Below are 21,650 nucleotides of genomic sequence, written 5' to 3' on the forward strand. Positions count from 1 at the left end.
AGTAATTTATTAATTTTGACTGAACTAATTTTGATTTGACTCTGAAATTATTCCAAACAAAACTTCGTCGATAGGTAGAAAAAGATTGGACCTGTCACTACGTAACAATATTTTCACAGTACATATTCAAATTTAATATTTGAAATAGTACTAGCAATTATGAAAAATAAAATTTTACTAAAATAGGAAAAAATAATTGCATAAGCATATAGTTTTTTTAAGTTAAAAATTCTGCAGTCCCGCATCATGCAACCTCATATATAAGCCTTGGTGATTGTTGCAACACTCTCAGTACGACTCTAGTCGCTTTGCCGCTTGGAGCAGGCGCGTCTGACGTTGCCGGCCACACGGAGAGGGCGAGAGAGGCCTAAGTCGAATGCGCTGAAGAAGCATAGGGAAATTCAGCAGACATGTGGACCAAGTGAATGCAGTGTTCAGTGACGTAATAAGTGCATCCTATCAAAACAGTCGTGGAAGTGACAAGTACACGAGTCATGGATTCGAAAAGCTCGGTAAGTGATGCTAGGATGATGTAGGAACTTTACATTGTGAAATGCTTACAGTTTCAGTACGTTTGGTCAATATTACTTTAAAAAAAAAACTGCAAGGCATACAATTGAATAGTTAGCGTCTATTTAAAATATTACAATCTTTTCTACGAAAACATTGTGGTAAAGATAGTCATCGCCTAAATTTAGTACTTACTGACAATTTAATTTAAATAATTCCCTTTACAATGTATTGAGGTAGATATCGCTAATTTTAGAAAATATTGTGATCAGCGCCTGGAATGTAAGGTGGTACTAAAAATAAGTGCCCCATGGTTTCATTAAATTAAGTAAGACAAAGATTAAATTAATAAAATAGCGCAAATATTTTTCATATCGGCGTTCAAATATCCTTAAGCTTTATATTATTACTAGTTGTGACCAGCAATTTTACACGTAGTAACTGTTAGTCGCCGGCCGTAGACAGGGGTTATAGGGCCAATCACCTTGATAAATAAATAGGCAATTTAATCCTAAAATATTTTTCCGAATCGGATTGATATTTACAGAGATTAGCGCTTTAAAACAACTCCTTAATAGTCCCTATATTATAGATATGTTATAAATGCGTAAGTGTGTATGTGAGTTTGCCCTTTCTTTACGCCTTAACTTAGCAACCAATCAACTTTAGTTTTGGCATAGAGTTAACAGGACGGAGAGTAACATAATATAAGCTACTTTTTATTCCATGAAAACTAACGGTTCCATTTTTGTAAAAAAAAAAACCGTAATCAAGGCGGACGTAGAACTCCAGTAACAGCGAGTATAATTTAAAGCTAAAGTTTTTTTTTTCAACGACTTCAGCTTTATTTGATAAGAATATAGGAATAAGTCTTAATGTTGTGCACATTTAACATTTTTGATAATGTATTTATTTCTTTACCAATTTTTAATAATTTACTTCTAGGTGACAGTATTAATCCAAACATAACTGATTCGCGAATAACAATTAATCAGCTGTTTCTATTTATTGCGCCCCAGACAAGGTCAAAGATTGAACCTTAAATAACTTTTGTGTCATGCACACTGGCTGCCTCAAGTAGCAACATGAATGAATGAAAATACAAATAAGCAAAATGTGGTCAAGTTCACATTAAATAACTTTAAATTATAAAATAGATATCGTGGTTAATTAGAGTATTACATAACATATATGTTTTTTTTAAACTACTTAATAGTGAAAACGCTAAAGCACATAGGTTTATAATGTGGCGTAGAAATGGTTTAGCTGTGTGTGCATTTTTTGTACTACCTCAACGCCGTGAATATGCAACCGATCAACTTAATTTTGGCATAGAGTTAGTTGAATGGACAGAGAGCATACATACATACTCTTAAGACTACTTTTTATCGCAGAAAAACCAGCGATTTCCAAGGAATTTTTAAAAACCATAATAATCACGGAAGAAGACCGCGGGCAACAGGTAGATCATAAAAGTTTTATTACAGATAAGATGTACCAGTTAAATTAGGTATTATATAGTATCCAAACATTATTGCATGAACTCTTCACTATGCTAAAACAGGTATATTTTAACAATAACAATTTTTGAATTCTGTATCTCCTAATGTCAAATTCAAATTTGTTTCTAAGTAATTTATATTTCCGCGATTGAGATGATATTTCAGACGCCATTTGATTATTATGATTCGTCGGAATGTTTGGTTAAACAATCACTGTACCTCTTTGAGTCGTGTGGTACAGAATTGACTCTGCTTGAATTTATTACTGAACCTTTATTTTTGAAAAACACATAACGAATTAAACGATTTTTCGTCCGTATTAGTCCCTGCTTACTTAATCGCACCTAACTAATTAATAGTAACTAAGACACTTAGTAAATTTAAAATATTAGTATGAACTTAGCTGCCTATGCACCTAATTTTCTTTGACCGCCTTGGCGCAGTGGTTAGCGCTTTGGTTTTCAATTGCAGGTGCCGGGTTAGACTTCGGCATTAGCCAAATTCGGGGATTATGTTCCAAATTTTGTCCGGTATGTGGGAAGGCTTGGCCGTCGCTAGTTACCACTCTACCGACGAAGACGTGCTACAAATTTAGCTAGATTTTAGATTTTTGCTATGGGTTTAATATAATTGCCATACTCCCATAACATAACTGGTTAGCATGCTACCATATTAGACTGCATCATCACTTACCACCAGGTGCGATAGCAGTCAAGGGCTTATTTATACTCTATACTCTTTATACTCTTTATTTGTACACCACTCAAACAAAGAAACAAGACAAAAAAAGAACAAACACATGAAGAATGAAGCAGGATACAAAAGGCGGCCTTATCGCTAAGTAGCGATCTCTGCCAGGCAACCTTAGGATTAGGAAAACTAAAAAGAAAACAAATAGGTGGGCTTACTGTAGTAGAATAAAAAAAAATCTATCTCTTCTTTACTTTACTACGATATTTTTTCTTTTAAGATTTTCGTATTATGGTAACAAAAGATATGAATCTTTGATTTGAGATAAGAATAATATAATAATAATATGTTTTTTTATAATGTACTTTTACCTATAGTCCGAAAAACTGAATGTAATTTGTAAGTCTAGAAAACCTAAAGCAGAATAATCTCTCGAGTTGCCAGTTGGTAATATTTAAATTCCCTGTCGCATTGATATCTTGCAACGAGATTAGTAACTCAATATCCAAGGCTGCGAAACCGGCTAAATAGTACTAGGCCCAAATTAAATGGCACAGGGACTGACAGCTAAGTTGGTTTCGCCTGGCGGCCTTCACATTTCACAATACCCGGACTTAGCGTACATCAAACCAGAACACCGGACGATGCACTTCACCTGCTGAACAAAGGCGATGGGTTTAATAATGATATCCGCTAAGTGGGCGTTAACCTAGAGCCACAATGTTCCGTAGACACTTTTTAGGGCCGTTGTGTTTTAATCGTCAAATAAACAATAATTAACTGAGAAATGAGTTTGATGTTTTGACAGGTTTTGTAGGCCAAACTTTTAATTTTATTTAAACTTAGTTAATTTAACGAAAATGGTATTATATCATTTTTCGTACTTATAAGCATAACAAATGCTTCACGTATCAAACGTTTTTTTTTCCTTGAATAAAAGATAATAATTAATTTAAATGTGTAAGTTTTGTAGATAATGCTTTGTAAGCGCATTAAAATAAATACCTAGTTATTATTTATGTGCATCCTTTTACAAAATGGGGAATACAGATTTTTTAATTCTTTCTACTTTTGGAATGGATGGAAGACTCGATTCTTATAGACGCTTCATAAAGTCTTTACTTAAAAATATAACAGGATTAACGTGAAATTTCGATAGACCACCTAAAGAACCCTAACACACTCTTTCATGTTCTTATTTTGGATTTTATTTTTAACTCAAACGGCAAGTTATTTTTTTATCTTCGTATTTCGAAACATTTCATTAACACATTAAAATTCATAAGCTATCAGTGTCATTAACATTGAATTCTAATAAGCGATACCTATTAGTTCAAGGTCAGGGTTAGGTACAGGCTAGCAACGTTATATTCTATTGCTCATGAAGCTTTTAAAGCTACTGCAGCAAAATTATTCAAATAATGTTTTAGCTTTTTGTTTCCTGCCTTTGTTAATTTCTTTCACTGGTAGTGGTACTACTTACTTATGTAATATTACTTTATTTATTACTGTAAAAATATTTTAAGTGTGATACAAGTAAAAAATATTCTTGCTTATTTCATACTCGTTTTTATTGTGCACAAGCACTATTTTACGCATTTTCATGCCTCTGTCTGGTCTGTCTCAGTCTGGTGATGGCGATTTACAGCAGAAATTACACTTTAAATTTGGATATAGATCTTTTGTATTTCTATAAAACCTAACCTTTGGCCTAAACTTGGAGGACATAATTCTTAGAGGTTGATATAATATAATCATTTTAGCATTGGTGGTACGATAATATATCTGGTCGAATGCAGATAAGAATTGAATGCACATTAATAATGGATCTATCATCAACAGTCTAAGATTCCACTCCTGGACTAATGACCGCTATGAACTGGAGGGTTTGCCAATAAACACCATGCTGCATGCTGGGCTGACCGCGTTCGTGATCGCAGTAGATCGCAGCGAATGGATGTATATTAACCGTTATTTACTAATTTTACAAACATAGCATCTGGATAGCGACTACCTACCTACTTATATACACTTATAAGTCGCGGAAGTCGTTTAGATACCTACCTTAAGTTAAAAATAAATGTTTGAACACGAGCATTGTAATGCTTGCCTAAATAAGGATTTTCCATGCCAGGCGGATCTACGAGTAGGTACTGCATTCAATGTTCGTTGCGACTTGCGAAAGAAGCGACTTTAATATAATGTGAAACAATTTAATAATGTGCAATCGTAACCTCCCACAGCAGTCTATTGGAATTCCCAGGGATTTAATCTCGTTAAAAGATTAACGTGTCTCGCGTGTTCAGGCAATAAAAGGTGTTGAAACTGAATTTTTTGACAAAGAAATCAACTAAATAAAAATGTCGAAGAAACGTAAGTAACATAAAGTTGCATCCGTGTTACACACAATCAAATTTAAGATTAGACTTATCAATATTGATTGAAAGTGCATAATTTCTCAGATGAGTAATTTAAGATTTTGATTGTACCTAACATTCGCGATAAAAACAGCACTGCCTTAGGCCTATCAATTTAGTTAGATTTGTCTACAACAGAATCGACACCCATATTAATTTTAATAAAGTGATATATCACGGGCCATTCCATACATGTCACTTTCTCTTCGTCTCAATGTCCATAAATTCGTAATCTTTTCAATCAAGCGTAATTTCTGCATCAGATTGCAAACTCCGATTTCCTCATCCTCCTATCTCATACTCCTATTTTCTCCTCCAATTACCTAGGTTTCTTTCAGGTTGTCTATACATCGCTGGTATATAGCGCTATGCTCCAGATTTATGGAGAGACATTTTTGGTGTAAACAAGGTAAAGTTATTTTTCTTTTTGCCCTTACCCCAAGTTTGGTGAGGTAGGTACAACAATTTCGACTTCATATTTGAGTATGACTTCTTAATTTTATAGTTACGGAAACTAATTATATAATTTACGTAATGGAGTAAAACTTATAGAAGAGTAATTTAACATAGAAGATTTTTTTTGTGTACACGTTGTATATTTCCTGATGTTTTGGACAACAATGACCTTAATCTCAATTGACATAAAAATGTTGGAGGACGAGTGGACATTTATCATCTAGTTAACTTGATACCCAGGAAGTGTTTGTGGCACATTATTTTACAAAGAACACTCAGTCAAGGTAACATGGCTTTGTATCAAATCAAAGGACGGAAAAGCCTGAGTACTTAAAAGGGTACTTCTGCAAACTGTTTTTAGATGTAAGTACCCAAACAGTGTATGAGTCGGTCACATCTATAATATTCTAATCTAGGTTTACTTATTATTGTTTGTTTGGCTGTTTTGCTATTTTGTGAAAAACCTTGACAGACACTACATATAACGTACAGTTCCTTAAATCAGTGTTTTTACCAAAATCTGTTATAAGTATATTTATAAAACACTTAAGTTTAACCTTTTTGGGCAATACAACAAAATTAAATGTAGGTGTAGCTTTTTTTTTCAGTTTTACTAAGTTGATTTATTGACTTGCTAAATATTTAATTTAAGTATATCAGCAAAATTGATATAAACAAATGATGTCATAAATTGAAATAGAGCTGGTTAAGGAATCCGGATAAATAACCCATTTCATGGCCACTTTTTCTAACGTAGCATCCCACTCGACGTAAGCGCTAACAAACGCTAAACGTTCCTACGAACATGTAAAATAATTTAAACATCGCACAAACATAACCTATGGGCAATTACATGAAGTCAACGTATTTACATTGTTAAAATTTTAATAGTTAATCGTTTAATTTTGAATCTCACATTGAATAGACTAACATTATTTTAATAGATATTGTTTTCGGTCAAGATCACAACAATTTATGTGGACCTCGAAGTGGAGGCGATAGATTATCGGCATCTATAAATTCTGTATAAATTAATAGTAATAAATATTTTTTTAATGTAAAAAATACGGTAGTATCGAAACATCTCAACCTGATGTGATGCAGACTAAAGCCTCAGTGTCATGAAGTAGTAAAGCAGCTTCAAAAGTAATTTGCATTGACACGATTCCTGTTAGCTTCATAAATATGGCCAATTGAGTTCAAGGACGACAATAAGCAATAAGCATCATGCCAGTGTTTGTGACCAGCGTGCACAATGAGTTATGTTGCGGTGTCCTCATGCAATCGCGTATAAAATATGATAATTGGATGCTCAAAACATCGTTTCGCTGTTCGACTCCGGTAGCGAACTTTATTTGCTGAAATTTTTTACTCTTTTCGCAAATTCTAAAACGACTGTTTGATTATGTTTCAAATTTTAAAACAGTTTTCTGGATTCTACGAGGTCCTCTTAAGTAGGTACATAGACAACAAAGGTACCGAAGTTAGTTATGGGTAAGATATTAATTCAGCAAGTTGATAAAGTAGAATCTTTAAAACTTCTAATAAGGTGATAATAACATGATTAGTTATTAATATTATAATCAAAATAATCATTCAGTATCAACAAATGCAAAACAAGGAAACAAAGATCACATCCCTACGTATTTTATTAAAGATCGAATGATGACATTTCGTTAATCGACAGGACAAAATGCAAGTGAAAGTATTAGACTACGTTTGGCACCAATAATTGTCTAAGAAACCACGTGCGCTCAATTAAATTACATACTACAATATAACTTCGTGAGATTAGGTGTAGTAGCTGTCGATAAATTATTGACCTCATAATATTTTAACCGTTACTTACTTTCGTTCCGAGAATATGCAAGGCAATGAGGTATACAGAGCTTTGGGGAGGGGAAGACAGACATGAAATTAAAAGTAGGTATCAAAATATGGTGAACCAAAATCCGTTAGCCATTGTGACATTTGCATTACCGAAAGTGTTCCAAGAAGAGGCATGCAACAAGTAACAACACGCTTTCTCTCCAAAGGGGAACAGTCTAGATGGTCGTTAACAGATTATCATGGTAAGTATAGCAGGCATTGTTTAAACGTCGAGCTCACATCTCGTTTCCTCCAAACTTAAGCTGATTATAAATATAATGGGAACAAGCATAGCATACACTTCATACTATTTGTCGCCAAACCAAGAGACACGTGTTAAGGCCGAGTTTGCGTATTTGACGTGTTTTATATATAATATTTAATAAAATATACTTACACGAAATTAAATTATTGTTTATTTCACTTACAGTAGTGTACTTCTATCTAGTTGGTCTACTTTAAATTCCGCATTCTGCATCAGATGCAGATCTCTGGGAATAGAGGACAAAACTCTTTTTTTGCATAGAACTTCCCATTTAATTGGTTGAGATTTGAGAAATAAGATCTTTGTAGATAAAGGGATGATTCTCCGTCCACAATTGACGGACACCAGCAAATCATTCGTAATAAGTGCAATAGTTTACAAAACAGAACATTTTAACTATTACATACTGGAACAAGGAGTTTAGTTTAGTTTCCCTAAATCCTGCTATTATGAATTTCTAGAAACACCTTATCAACACCCGACTACAAATCACGCCGGGTTTTATTAATGTTATCAAAGAAATATTTCTCCCCAATAAATCATACAAAGTTTAAATATTTTCATCATCATCATCATCAGTAGATATATTACATACACAGTGAAAACATTGAAATACTACCTGATTGATGCGGTAAAGTAATCGACGCAACCTCATGATGCGTTATATAATTAATTTATTTGACTTACGTAATTATTTTTTTGTGTAGACAAATAGCTATCATCATTTACGTTTGCGACAGCGCGGCGCTATAATATTTTCCGTGATCTATTACATGTAGGAGTTATGCGCTTCAAAAAATTCAACGCAGACATTATGTCTGTTATGTTGTCTTTTCAATTAAGCTATCGCTTTAAGAATACTGAGCTTTTTAAGATACTGAGAAATGTATTCCTTTATTATTTTACGCAGCAACGGCGTAATAGATCCGCGTAATTTAAATATATAGTACGACAATACACACATTGCCATCTAGCCCCAAAGTAAGCGTAGCTTGTGTTATGGGTACTGAGATAGCTGATGAATATTTTTTTATGCATATAATACACATAAATACTTATAATAGACAGATAAACATCCAGACACTGAAAAACATTCATGTTCATCACACAAACACTCTCCAGTTGTGGGAATCGAACCCACGGCCTTGGACTCAGAAAGCAGGGTCGCTGCCCACTGTGCCACTCGGCCGTCAAATTTAGTCAATTGAGAGTTAGAAAAGCTAAGTGGTATAGACAATCTTGGAAAAATGAAAAGTTCGAAGATAAGCGAATCCATGCAAACAAAATCATTTTCAGAAAACGAACGTCATCATATAAAATATTTTTTCTTTGTTGGAAATGCTTACTTTTCCGTTTTTTTGTCGGCATTATATGGAAATAGACTTTTTAAGTTATTCATATTTTTAGATTTGGTCACACAACACATTTATTCTGTTATATGAAGTAGGTACTTTTAAAATGGAACGCTTATAATATGTCTGGAACGAGAAAAATGGAAGCTCCATTTATACCCGTGCAAATAATTAAGCCAAAGCACGACAATACGCTTTAGAGCAATGGGGACAATCACAGCTTTTAAACCCTCTATGGCCTAGTCTATGAGCAAGATCTGAGATATTTGCACAGCGGTGGGATAGAAGAGGCTGAGAATGATGATACTATATTTTGCTATACAAAATGTATTAGCTGTTTGAGCCTAGTGGTCAAAACTTCGGCTTCCTTCGGGTCGATTTCGAACCGGCACTCACCTCTAACTTTTTGGGTTATGTGCGTTTTAAGCAATTAATTATCACTTGTTTTAACGGCGAAGGAAAACATCGTGAGGAAACCTGCATGCCTGAGAATTTTCAAACCGTTCTCAAAGGCTTGTGTAGTCTACCGATCCGCACTAGGCCAGCGTGGTGGACTACGGCCTAAACCCTTCTCCTTCCTGAAAAATGATTATACAAAGTGTTGGTATGCCGCTAACACCTACTCTATAATACACCGTTATTGACACTCGTCCGGTGTTCAATTAGATTCGTCAAGATTACCGCCATTGCGCAACTCGTGACGAGCCGAATATGTTGCTCAATTATGCACCTGCTATTACATTTAACTGGATCACAACCGTTAAATCCAACAAAACAGCACTTGTTGCTTACAGAACTGGTTATTTGGTGTTACTTGATCGATTGTAAATTATTACTCACAAATATTTAAGATGGAACGGGCATCGTTAGTTATTTGCAGTCTATAATATACCCTAAAGTGGCACGGTATATAATCGCATGATATGAGTATTTTGATGTTCAGGTTTTAATATCTATACAAAGGTAAATGAAACAATCTATAACAGTAAAAGAACACAGTTTCCCTCACCGATTTTGGTCACGGTGGTCCAAAATCTCCAGATAGATTTTCCAACAACGCGGCAGACATAATAGTGCATAAGTGTGACCGCAAACAAAGATGCATAATTTATTCCCTAACTGTCATAATCCGATGACGTCAGCACCGACACGAGCGGAATAAGATTAGGCGCAAAAACGTCAGCTTAATGTGCACTCCGATGCATTGAGATGGATCACAACCAATTTCCGGATACAAAGATTTTTTTTTATTGAAAACACCAAGATCGAACCCAGGATCTCGCAATCTTCAGACGAACACTCACCATTAACCAACGAGCCAGTTGTGAAAACAATAAATTTTTAAAGACCATGACATCTACGAGTCCTATTTGCATTCTTATGAAAATCACTGACATATGTGACGAGTAATTCACGTGGTTGCGCACATGTATTGAATTATAAAAAAACAAATGAGCTTCGCCAGCAAGTCCTACCTCCTCTCAACGCCATTGCCTTGATCAAAAGCCTTAACCTAACTTGTAATTGATTTAAAAAAAAACGATGGCAGTAATTATAATCAATTTTAATACATCATACAAACGTGATCGATTAGCATTCTTATGAATATAGTTGGCATATGAAGAGTAATTCATGTGGTGGCTCACATGCATTGAATTATACTAAACAAATGGACCCATCCATGTAAGTTCACATGGGATAAACATATATAATATGTGTTAAAACGTGTTCTTTACACGTGTTGATACCAATTAAAGGTGAATGATGTAGGTGCATCAATTACTCAGCACGTGTTTAGCGTGCAGTATCTATTAATGTAATTATCAAATAACAACGGCGGCTGGGCTAAAAGATTTAACAGTTTGAAAAATGAATGTACTTTTAATGTTCCCAAAGAACGTACATTTCGAATCGGAATCATTTGTTTATTGTTTTTATACACACAATACAATTTAGGAAGTGTTATATAAGTGCAATTTAGTCGAAATAATTTACGAGGTGTGTTCCTAAAAAAAATCTACATCGTATGGCGGCACGTCTTTGTACTAGCTACGACCGGATCCACTGACCAGACCAGACCATAGAAAATTCAGAAATTATAAATTCACAAATTGCTCCAGCCGAATTGAAGCCAGGACCTCAGATTTCAGCGCTTACCACTGCGCCAGAGATCATCAAAAGTTAGTTAACCTTGTAATTATTTTAAAATCCATTAAAGAATATGTAGGTATATGTTTAATTAAGATCTTATTTATAAGATTTTATTAAAAGTACTGATAGCTCAGTTTCAGCAAAGGCTCCAGCTGTGCAGTACAAAGTAACAGCTACTACTAACCAGAAATATCCAACCGGTTCTCTGCACTTAGCGTTTTGCAATATGCTCGCAAAGCGATCTTATATCCAATCTTTCGGCATTATTGTAGATAGATTGTATGCTAGATATCAATAAATACCTTTACAATAATTAAGGATTACGAAGGTCATGTCTATATATTTATTGTAAATATAAAAAATAAATTACAGAGCAAAATATAATTATAGACTTTTAGACACACACACACACCCAAAAACATTTTGCGTTCTAAGATTAGTTTTTTTCTAAAGCGATAAGCAAGCAAACTCACTAATAACCCGTGTTAATTTTTAGAGTTTGAAATACTGCCGAGTTTCTTGTTTTCTTGCTGGCTTTTTATCAATAGTCCCCATTCGTTTTTTTGCTGACACAACGCACGCACGCACTCACACACACACACACACACCTACACGCACGCACACAGACAGATAATTCTTTTTAAAACAAACCCACACATAAAACAAAACTGGGTTTATTTCGCTAAACTTATTGCGAATTATCTTCTCTATTTACCTTTTATCGAAATTCCAAAGTCATTATCCGATGTTTGTCCGGGATGAACTCCGAAACAACAGAACATTTTTTTTTTGAATGCGTGTTTTGTGTTAAAATATAATTAAATATATTTACATAATACTTGGCGATTTGTAATAGTAACCTTCAAAGTAGGCCTCGTTAAAAGACAAACAAAATTGTATTTGTAATCATACTTAAAAACTAATGCACTTCTGAAATAATGAACATCTCGATTAAGTATTCCTGTGTCAACGTACTTAGACCATAAGAACAAATAAGCGGCCTTGTTGCTACAAACCATTAAAGAAAAGCATTATTATACTAACTACCTAATACGCCTATCCATCATCTTATCACAGTACAAAGAGGACCATGAAGCCGAAAGCAAAGCTGAGATTTATTGCGCCAGAGGTCGACGAAACAAGACCGCAAATAAAGAGAACGCGGTAACCTTGAATACCGTATCTGACAAAATCAATCGGACTCTGAACAAAACTTGACCTAAAAATTATATTGATGAAACTTACAAATACCGAACAATAAAAAGACAACACCCCAAATTACTGGATAAGTTAGTTTTTGGGCAGACAAAGGTTGAACTAAAAATTTAAGTTATCAAGGAAGACTAAAAATGAAACATACATGAAAAAGATATTACACAGCCTTGGACTTTTATCTTCTTAGACTAAAGAGAAAAATTAACCTAAATACCGTCAATTACTACGTACCCAAAACGGCAATACGGTGATAATAAATCTGACCATAATTCCAAATTAAGCTAGGTACAAATAAAAGTGATGAAAATAAAGTGGCAAAAACGTAAAACGATATTTCATTGTAACGTCATGTATCTACTACTGTTGCCGTAATGCTTGTTACCTCAGACCTTTGCCGGTCACTTGGCCATAAGGCGACATGTCATAAGTGGCAAAACTTTAAATACGAAGTTAATTTGCACAACAGCAATGCGCCTACGGCAAATTAGCATCTTATGTAATACGCGGTATGCGTAACAATTTTATATTTGAAGACTTTTCTGGTATTACCATCGAACTTACCTTTTTATAAGCTCAGCACCTAAGGACAAACTTCGTGTTTGGTTGACAGAGACTGCAGTACAAGTTAATCTCTTTAATTGTTAGAGTTGTCTAATTATATCGAACGATCGTTCACATAAAATTACACATTTACGCTAACAACGCCAATGTAATGTTTGTATAAAAACTAAAACAAGGCGCTGCCTCGGCAATACAAAGAAAAGTTTTGCCCACCGATAGACACCCACCACGTTACCCACCAAGTGTTTTGGTATAATAAATGAGCAATTTATCTAGCTATTTAAGTACCTATCTCGTGGGCGAGCCTGCATTAGCGGATGAAATTCGGTTTTTAGAGATCTTTTGTATTCGCCCCATCCTCTCCCTAAATAGCTTCGAATACCCACTTCGCTTGATAGCTTTTATGGCAGGAGGTACAATAATCATCTTGTAGATCGACTACTTTTGGAAGATACATTAACATTTTACCCAACCCATTCTATTAACATTGAAAATGCTCCATAGCCTCAACGTCTTCATTAGGCCCTAGGCACTTTCAATAAAATGGCTCCAGTGTTTTGTAAAGGCCGCTATATTTTGTCTGTATCCGTATTAACCTTGTTTGTTAATTCTGCCTCCCAAGGGTTTCTGGAACCTTAGAACTAATAAATTATGTGTTCTATTCTGCCGTAGATTTTGTCTTGGCGTATGTTTATAGTAAAACATAGGAAGCAAGCTCTTGTTGTTTAGGACCTACGAAACTCAGTTCTGATCTATCGACAGCTAGCTCCACCAGGGTACCAGGGTACAACGGTAACGTAAAAAACATTGCCTGGTACCCAGATAGATTATACTATTCCGTATTCCTAGAATATTCAGGTACCTACGTAAAATAAATATAAGTAACATTCATTATTTAAATCTGTATAGATGTCATACTCCCTTTCAAGTTTAATGATTCAAGGTTAACGATTCCCACTTATTCTTTAACAGTTTATCAGATGAAATGGTAAAAGTGCAGAAGTGTTTAAATAGGTGCAACCAAAAGAACTTGAAATGATGCCCTAATATTCGACACACCCACACAAAAGTTGCCCAACATCGACAAGTGTCTGCCCGAACCGTCTTTGTCATGTTAAACAACGGGTTAAGATCTTCTTTGACGAACAGAAAGACCAACGTTAACCGTGTCGTTGACTGCAATACTTGCATGTTTCGTCAGGCCTGTTTATTCTTTATTAGGCAATACGACAGTTGACAAACGTTTGCCGAACATTTTTTATCACTATATTGTTAGCAATGGATACAGATTTATTGGCTTATTTAACTTAGACTAGTTTAACTTGCAGATTTATAAGGCGAGGGCGTATCAAACATCGTCCTACTTAGATATGAATTTCATTTAAAAAAAAAGTTACTTAACGTTTTCGTTTAGATTTCACATAAACAATAAAATAGACACGTGAAGAGTTTGTGTGTTTTAACGCAACAACAACTGTAAATTGGCAAATTACTTATTTTTAAATAAATAACTAAGAAAACCTTACGGCATATTTGCGTTAAAGGTAACTTTGAAACTTTTTCTATATAACATTTAGTCAAAAATAACATAATTTTTACGTCAAAAGTATATTACAAAAATTATATTTTAATTTTAGCATATTAAGATTGCTAAAATTAAGAAGCGATGATAGCGCATTGAGTAAGAACTCGACTTCACTATCGGGGTCCGAGTTCGAATCCCAGCCTCTAACTTTTATAAAAAGTTATGTGCGGTTCAAGTAATTAAAATATCACTTGTTTGATAACGGTGAAGGAAATTATAGTGTGGAGACCTGCATTCTCAAAGGAGTGTGGAGTCCACCAATCCGCACTGGGCCAGCGTGGTGCACTACTACCCCCTTCCATTGTGGGAGGAGACCCGTGCTCTATAGTGGGCCGGTAATGGGTTGCTGTAATGATGATGATATTATAATTAACTCATAGTTCTTGCATGTAAGCCCGCTGTCATCTTAGACGGCACTTGTAGCGAGTCAAAAGCGGGTCAAAAGTAGTATTTTTAAATCTTTTCGACAAATCATTTAAGTGGCATTCTTTGTTAATTTCAGATTACAACACCAGAATGGCATATACCGCGACCGACTCTATCAAGTAATAATGGAAGCATTAGCGATGCGCGATCCCGCGGCGGCTCCGCCTCGAGCCAAGGTTCATCAAGTAATCACAGCACACACGTAAGATACAAGTCGGTCATGACTCACTAATAACACAGACAATTAACGACTACATCCGAAACGAACGTGTTTTATGATGGAATTAGAATATTTTTACGCGTATTAAATAAAATTTATCTAATTCGGCATCGAAATATTCTAATTATCAATTTGTCAGTGGTACAATGGTGGTCGCTAACTCTGGGTCTCATAAGAAGACTCAAGAGTTACCCAGCGGGCGATGGAAAGAGCTATATTTGGATTACTCTACGTGATCAAATCCGAAATGAGCAGATTCGTAGAAGGACCCGAGCTACCGACAAAGCTCATCGAGTCGCGAAGCTGATGTGACAATGGGGTGCATTATTAACCAATGGACGTTGGTCTCCTTGGGTGCTAGATTGACAACATCGCATCGGTAAACGCAGCGGTTCGTAGACCCCTGATGAGGTGGACAGATGACAACAAACGAGTGGAAGGCGCTGAACGTCGCTTGGGCTCAGCGCCCTCCAACTCGTTCTTTGAGGGCCTAAAATTGCAATAATTTATCCCAAAGTAGCAAAATTTTGCCTATAAAATTCATTACTTGGTGTGCGCTGCGAAACTAATGGTGAAACATAAATTATCTCTGGAATATATTGTTTCTGCGGAATTATTAAAAACTAGAACAAACGCAGACGAAGTCGCGGGCAACGGCTTGAATAATATAAAACAGAGATATTATAATGACAATCTTATGTAGATAAAATATAAATGCCCTTTGTAGCGCGTTGTTTGAATGAATAGTTTGGAGACAAATTGAAATGCGTACGTGACCTACCTATGCGGCAAGCTTTATTATAACATTTTGAACTAAAGCGAGTGGAGCCGTGGGAAATAGCAGGTATATTATAAAGTCTGTAACGTGCTGTAAAACTATCACGCTATGAGATATAACGCCTTGCAGGATACGCAGCACCAAGAACAATGATACGGATGTTAACGCAGCTATTTAAACGCGGATGTATCTTTACAATTTTACGTGTTACGTCACGTGTTTTAAGTGAATTGAAAACGTTACCTACATCACGTCTGCGGTTTTGATCGCGAGATTGTCGCTACACTGTCTAGGAATTACTAATTTTTGTTTCTTCTATATCTTAAGCTGTGTAAAAACTTTCGATATTTCATATTAGTATCTAGGTAGTTGTTGTTTTAGTGATTTTTTTATTACGGCAATCATACCTGGTGGTAAGTAATGATGCAGTTTAAGAATGTAACGAGATATCCTATATAGGGGTTTTGCCGTAGAGTCATCACCCTAATCGCAACATCGTACCGGAACTCTAAATCGCTTGCCTGTTCGTTTTGGCGGTAAGGTAATCAGCCACAGAGTTTAAAAGTTCCGCAAATGCCCCTACCGTGAATCGATCCCGGGACCTGACAATTATAAGACCTAGGCGCTTACCACTGCGCCAGGAAGGTCGATAAAGAATACTATATAGCTACACACCCGCGATTCATATAACAACGTATAAGTATATGTTTAGTAATATGTATTTAATTTTTAAAGAAATGATACGATATTATGTAACCCTTTTGACATAAGTATTCAGATCAATGGCTGAACTAGGTAACAGTACTTACTCAATATAATTATTATATAAATTAAATTAGCGAAAAAACTTGAATTAAAAAAAACATAACTCACGCGCTCTTTCCCAGGTCTGACAAAAGTGTCATTTAACTTCAGTCAAACAATACTTATGTCCTAAAAATAAAGCATATCTATACTTAAGCACTAATAATAAAACTGAGGTTTGTTTCTTGGTATGTTTGCGCGTGTTAATTTCTGGCACAACAAGTCGGACTTGAAGAAATATTGTTGCATTTGATTCTTGCGGATATAACTTTAAAATTTTCACCCCTAAGTTATATATATGATAATTGTTATTTATATGTTAACGAATAAAATAGTAAATTTATAATTTTTAAAATTGCATATAAACATTTCGGAGCTGACTGGATTTGAACCTGCGACTCTCTGGCAATCTCGGCCTGAGCGCTTTACGACTAAGCTTCGGCTTTCATTCAGTGCCGAAAATAAATTATGCCCTCTTTATAAGACTTACTTAAAGCTGGCTGTAATTTGATATTTTTTCCAATGTGTGTGGGTGTGTGTGTGTATATGTGTGTAGTAAAAATTATAAAATCGTAAATAGTATAGATAAAGATTCCACACCAGGGAATGAAAGTTTATTTGTTGAAACGCGCTTAACTCACGAAAGGGGATCGAAACCGGGACCGCCCACTTCTAAGACAACGGTGCACACCACAGCGCCGGGGGGACGTCGTTACGTAGTCGAACGCACTTACAACTGGAATCCTAGACAAACGTGGCAGTCAACGTAATGGAATAACATTAATTAATTACGTTTTCAGAGCGTGTCTTCAGGGTCGTTGCTGTTGAGTGCTGCTCATTTAGCGCGCATGAATGGTAGGAACACACCTCAAGACGAATGCGCAAACCAAAGTAGAGCCGCAAACTTAGTAAGGAAATCTACCATGACGAGCACCGTGGTTTCAATTCCCGAGGAGACACGAGACGCGACGGACACGTTTTGGACCGATGTCAAGCGGGGATCAGTAGCTGAACCGGATACGGCGTCAGTTGCCAGCTCAACCCATTTCACAGTCGTTAATGGGTTCACGAAGCACCGCCCGAGCAAAGAGCCGAAGTCGTGCTGTTGCGACCATTCGCACCAAATAACTGTGCTAGTTATATCGATGACTATCTTATTCTCGGCTTGCATACTTGCGGCTATATGCTTCGTTGAAAGTACGTATTAAATCTATACAAATAATTAAACTGAAGGGTGAGTCCGTGATTTCGGAATAACTGTCTGTTATTAGGCCAATGTGATATTTGAATATGAGTGAGCTCACTCTCTCACTTTGTTTTTTTAATTATAATCTGTTTGGAACGGCTGAAACAACAATGACAAGACTTTCAAATGACTGTAGAGGACAGAGTTGAGTTCATAATCACCCTGAGCTCATATATATGTTGTAAAAAGGCCTCCTCTCTCATAGGAGCACCGCGGCAGGTCTAAGCAGTTATATCCCTTTAAGTGCTTAGACCTGCCGCGGTGCTCCAAAGCGGCCCGAGCCAGGAAACGAAACCAGGACCTCGTGATCTGCGTTCGATCATGCTAATTAATAGAGCAAACCGAATAAAAAAGTTATCTAAAATTAGTTTTACACTCACTCACTTTAGATATACAACGTGTAATGGAAAACCGAAATTCACATCTTCACATGCTTTAGAGGTACATTATTTATTGTCCCTAAGACTTATCTGTGAAACCGAAACGAATAGTTTTTGAGTAAACCACTGCCATAGTTTTGACGGCCCATTGGCGCAATTTGCAGCGATCCTGCTTTCTGAGTCCAAGACCGTGGGTTCGATTCCCACAACTGGAAAATGTTCGTGTGATGAACATGAATGTTTTTCAGTGTCTGGGTGTTTATATGTATATTCTAAGTATTTATTTATATTATTTATAAAAATATTCAACAGTCATCTTAGTACCCATAACAAGCTACGCTTACTTTGGGGCTAGATGGCGATCTGTGTATTGTCGTAATATATTTATTATTATTATTATTATTATAGTTTTTACTGAAAGAAATCAGATACAGCCCTACTCACAATTCAAAATCAAGTGACTCCTGTCACTTTATTAGGTACGTGTCGCGTAGCGTAGGTACTATGCGCGTGTCGGTCTTTTATCTTCACTAGGGTTGTCATACTTAGAATGTTTTGATTCGTTTGTATGGAAAAATAAATATGCTTCTTTTGATTTAATATTTTTACGGGATAATTCCTTATGAAATATCCTTATGCACCCTTCAACAGTATTTCGTAATTCTGTAACACGTTGTACACGAAATCCATTGGCGTTTATATTTAGCTACTAAGTGCGCTGGTTTATAAAATACAGGACACTAACATGATGTTTAAAAAATTGCGCACTCCACCATATTTCAACATTATTACGTGCTGTGTCATTAAAATCCTACATACAACTTTGTTAACATTTTAAAATAATATTTTTTTCTTTATTTTAATATTTTTTTTCACATCTGCCAAGCGCCCTGTAACGAACGCCTTGCTAACTTATTTTACAATTTTCATCATCTTTTTGTCTATAATGTTAATTATTTAGTTATAATTTTTAGTATATTAATTATAAATAACTATATAATTTATTGCAGTGCGAATGCGAGCAGAGACCGGAATGTACAAATATTCTTAAGAAGTTTGGAAGAAAGCTGTGACGACTAGGCCGACTTTTATACTACAAATAACAAAACGTGAAGCGAATAATATTTTTTTTTTTAACAAAACACTAAATGTTTTATATTTATATTTTTGACTATAAAAATATTACATACTTACGTACCAAACTTTAGGCATCATTTTGACGATATTAAATATCGAAAGTTTTTTTAATAAGTCATTATTTGAATACTTCATACAAATCTCACTAACGTAACATAGGAGTTGCGTATATCAATGTGAGAAATTATACTAAAAATATATATTCGATATTGTAATTTTCACTTTAATCACAAATAATTGGAGTTAGAACATTGTTCAATATGCTTTAACGTTAATTTATGGCGTTTATAAATGTTTACTACGAAACTGTCTGTCTGTTCAGAGAAACTAAAATAAAAAACGACCATATTTTTAATTTTGTAACCAATTTTTAATATAATGTGGTTTCGATAAGACGGCAATTGAATAAGCAATAATATTAAAGGATATGTAACATTCTAGTGATATTTAATAGAACATCTAAGTAAATTCCTAATATCTAATCACGAATTACCAGTGCTCAGATAACGTTCTAAATGTTTTTTTGATATGCACTAAAACATATATTATATACGGAATTCATATGAAATTCTGAGCTACACAAAGGCCAATGAAAAAATGATACTATTACTACTACTACTGAATATAAATAAACTTTCAAGACGTAAAAAAAATAAAAAATATAATATTTATTAAAAGAATATAATATTATGTATAAATCTCCTTTCCTTTTCTTTTTCAGACAAATAACGTGAAAGTTTGATTATAATCCTCTGTTTTCGTTGGAATTTGTATAGAAAAGCATTGTATTAACATTTAAACTGATACACCTACAAGATTATATTTTGGGAGCGTCCGGGTAAGCGAGAACTATCAAAAGCTTAGTTTTAAAAACCATTGTTAATATTAAATGGCCGCTTAAAAAAAATAGATTATAGACTTTCTAATATTCTTTTAAAATATTTTCTGTCTAACATAGAATAGAAGATTATCTGGGGATTAAATTGTAAAATCATTAATCTAGTCTAGCTTAATCTTCTACTGCGTAAGTACGGGATTTCTCAATCCATTTATCATCGTATGAATAGTACCTAGATCAAATATGATACATTATTTTTGAGTTTCCGCCTACTCCTCCGCTTCTACGATATCAGTTACAGTGTTTATGTTATAAATACGTTTATGTTATTGTAAAATTTGCCATAGCATAAGACGGCCAACCGTATCTGTTTTAATCGATTGAACTGAAATATTTAAATTAGTGCAATATACGTTTTTCATATCAAATTGTAGGATAATGTAGATAAATTAATTAAATTAAGATTAAGTATTAAACTTATTAATTATTCCTTATTTATTTTAGTGCTCAATTAAATAAACAGCCTTATTAAATGAATTAATATCTGTGATTGTTTTAATATGTCGCAATAAATATAAGTAGAGTACCTATTTCTGAATAATATGAATAGTAAAACCAGTTTAATATTTTTTAATTATACAAATAAAGTACTTAAAGATGTTTGGGAATCATCATCATCAAATCAACCGATTGACGTCCACTGCTGGGCATAGGTCTATTGCAGGGCGTTCCCATTTTCACGATTCTGGGCCGCTTTTATCCAGCGGCTCCTCGCGTCTCGTTTGATGTCGTCTGTCCACCTGGTTGTATTTCATTGTTGAGCAGAATTTTAAGTATTATTTTGTTTATGACGATTTACATAAACAATTTGCATCATTGGGTTACATATAGGCACATTTTTTCCTCTACTTCCTTAGTCATTGGTTAGAACACTAGATTTTTAAAAAGAAATTGACATAACTATGTATTTATTACTTTTAATTGCATGCGTATATAATTTATGCTATAAAAACATGTTGTATTTTAGTGCCATTAGCTCAAAGAATAATGATATATCTAATAAATACCACAAACGAAAATAGATGATCTATGTAAGCAAACTGACGTTATTTGCTGGAGTCAGAAAACGAGAGATTTTTGATTCATATATTCACATATCTGTGTTTTTCTTTCTCGCACACTAACATCGTCGTTCATTACTTTTCATTTTTTTAAATAAAAATAATACTTTTTTTAAAGTGAAACATC

General features: G+C 34.7%; 2 protein-coding genes across 3 annotated transcripts in view; one reads left to right on the forward strand and one right to left on the reverse strand.

Moving 5' to 3' along the window:
• Positions 1–21,650, reverse strand: part of LOC120625671 (nuclear migration protein nudC) — a 44,389-nt gene that overhangs the window by 16,732 nt on the left and 6,007 nt on the right. The gene's annotated exons all lie outside the window — the stretch shown is intronic.
• On the forward strand, positions 304–20,001 carry LOC120625672. Of its 2 annotated transcripts, none has more exons than XM_039892792.1 (4): positions 304–512; positions 15,076–15,201; positions 17,602–17,998; positions 19,438–20,001. In XM_039892792.1, exons 1-4 carry the CDS (start codon positions 495–497, stop codon positions 19,476–19,478), a joined length of 582 nt encoding a protein of 193 aa, XP_039748726.1. In that variant the 5' UTR covers positions 304–494; the 3' UTR covers positions 19,479–20,001. The 2 variants fall into 2 exon arrangements, with proteins under 2 accessions (XP_039748726.1, XP_039748727.1); XM_039892793.1 differs by having other exon boundaries at positions 15,076–15,175.

Source organism: Pararge aegeria, chromosome 8 (assembly GCF_905163445.1).
Source record: "Pararge aegeria chromosome 8, ilParAegt1.1, whole genome shotgun sequence".
Classification (NCBI taxonomy): Eukaryota; Metazoa; Arthropoda; class Insecta; order Lepidoptera; family Nymphalidae; genus Pararge; species Pararge aegeria.

What these genes read in the sequence shown, in the direction of transcription:
- LOC120625672 (XM_039892792.1), top strand. An exon ending in CAAGTAATCACAGCACACAC is followed by an intron (nt 15,202 to 17,601) that starts GTAAGATACAAG and finishes TTACGTTTTCAG; the next exon opens with AGCGTGTCTTCAGGGTCGTT. An exon ending in GGCTATATGCTTCGTTGAAA is followed by an intron (nt 17,999 to 19,437) that starts GTACGTATTAAA and finishes AATTTATTGCAG; the next exon opens with TGCGAATGCGAGCAGAGACC.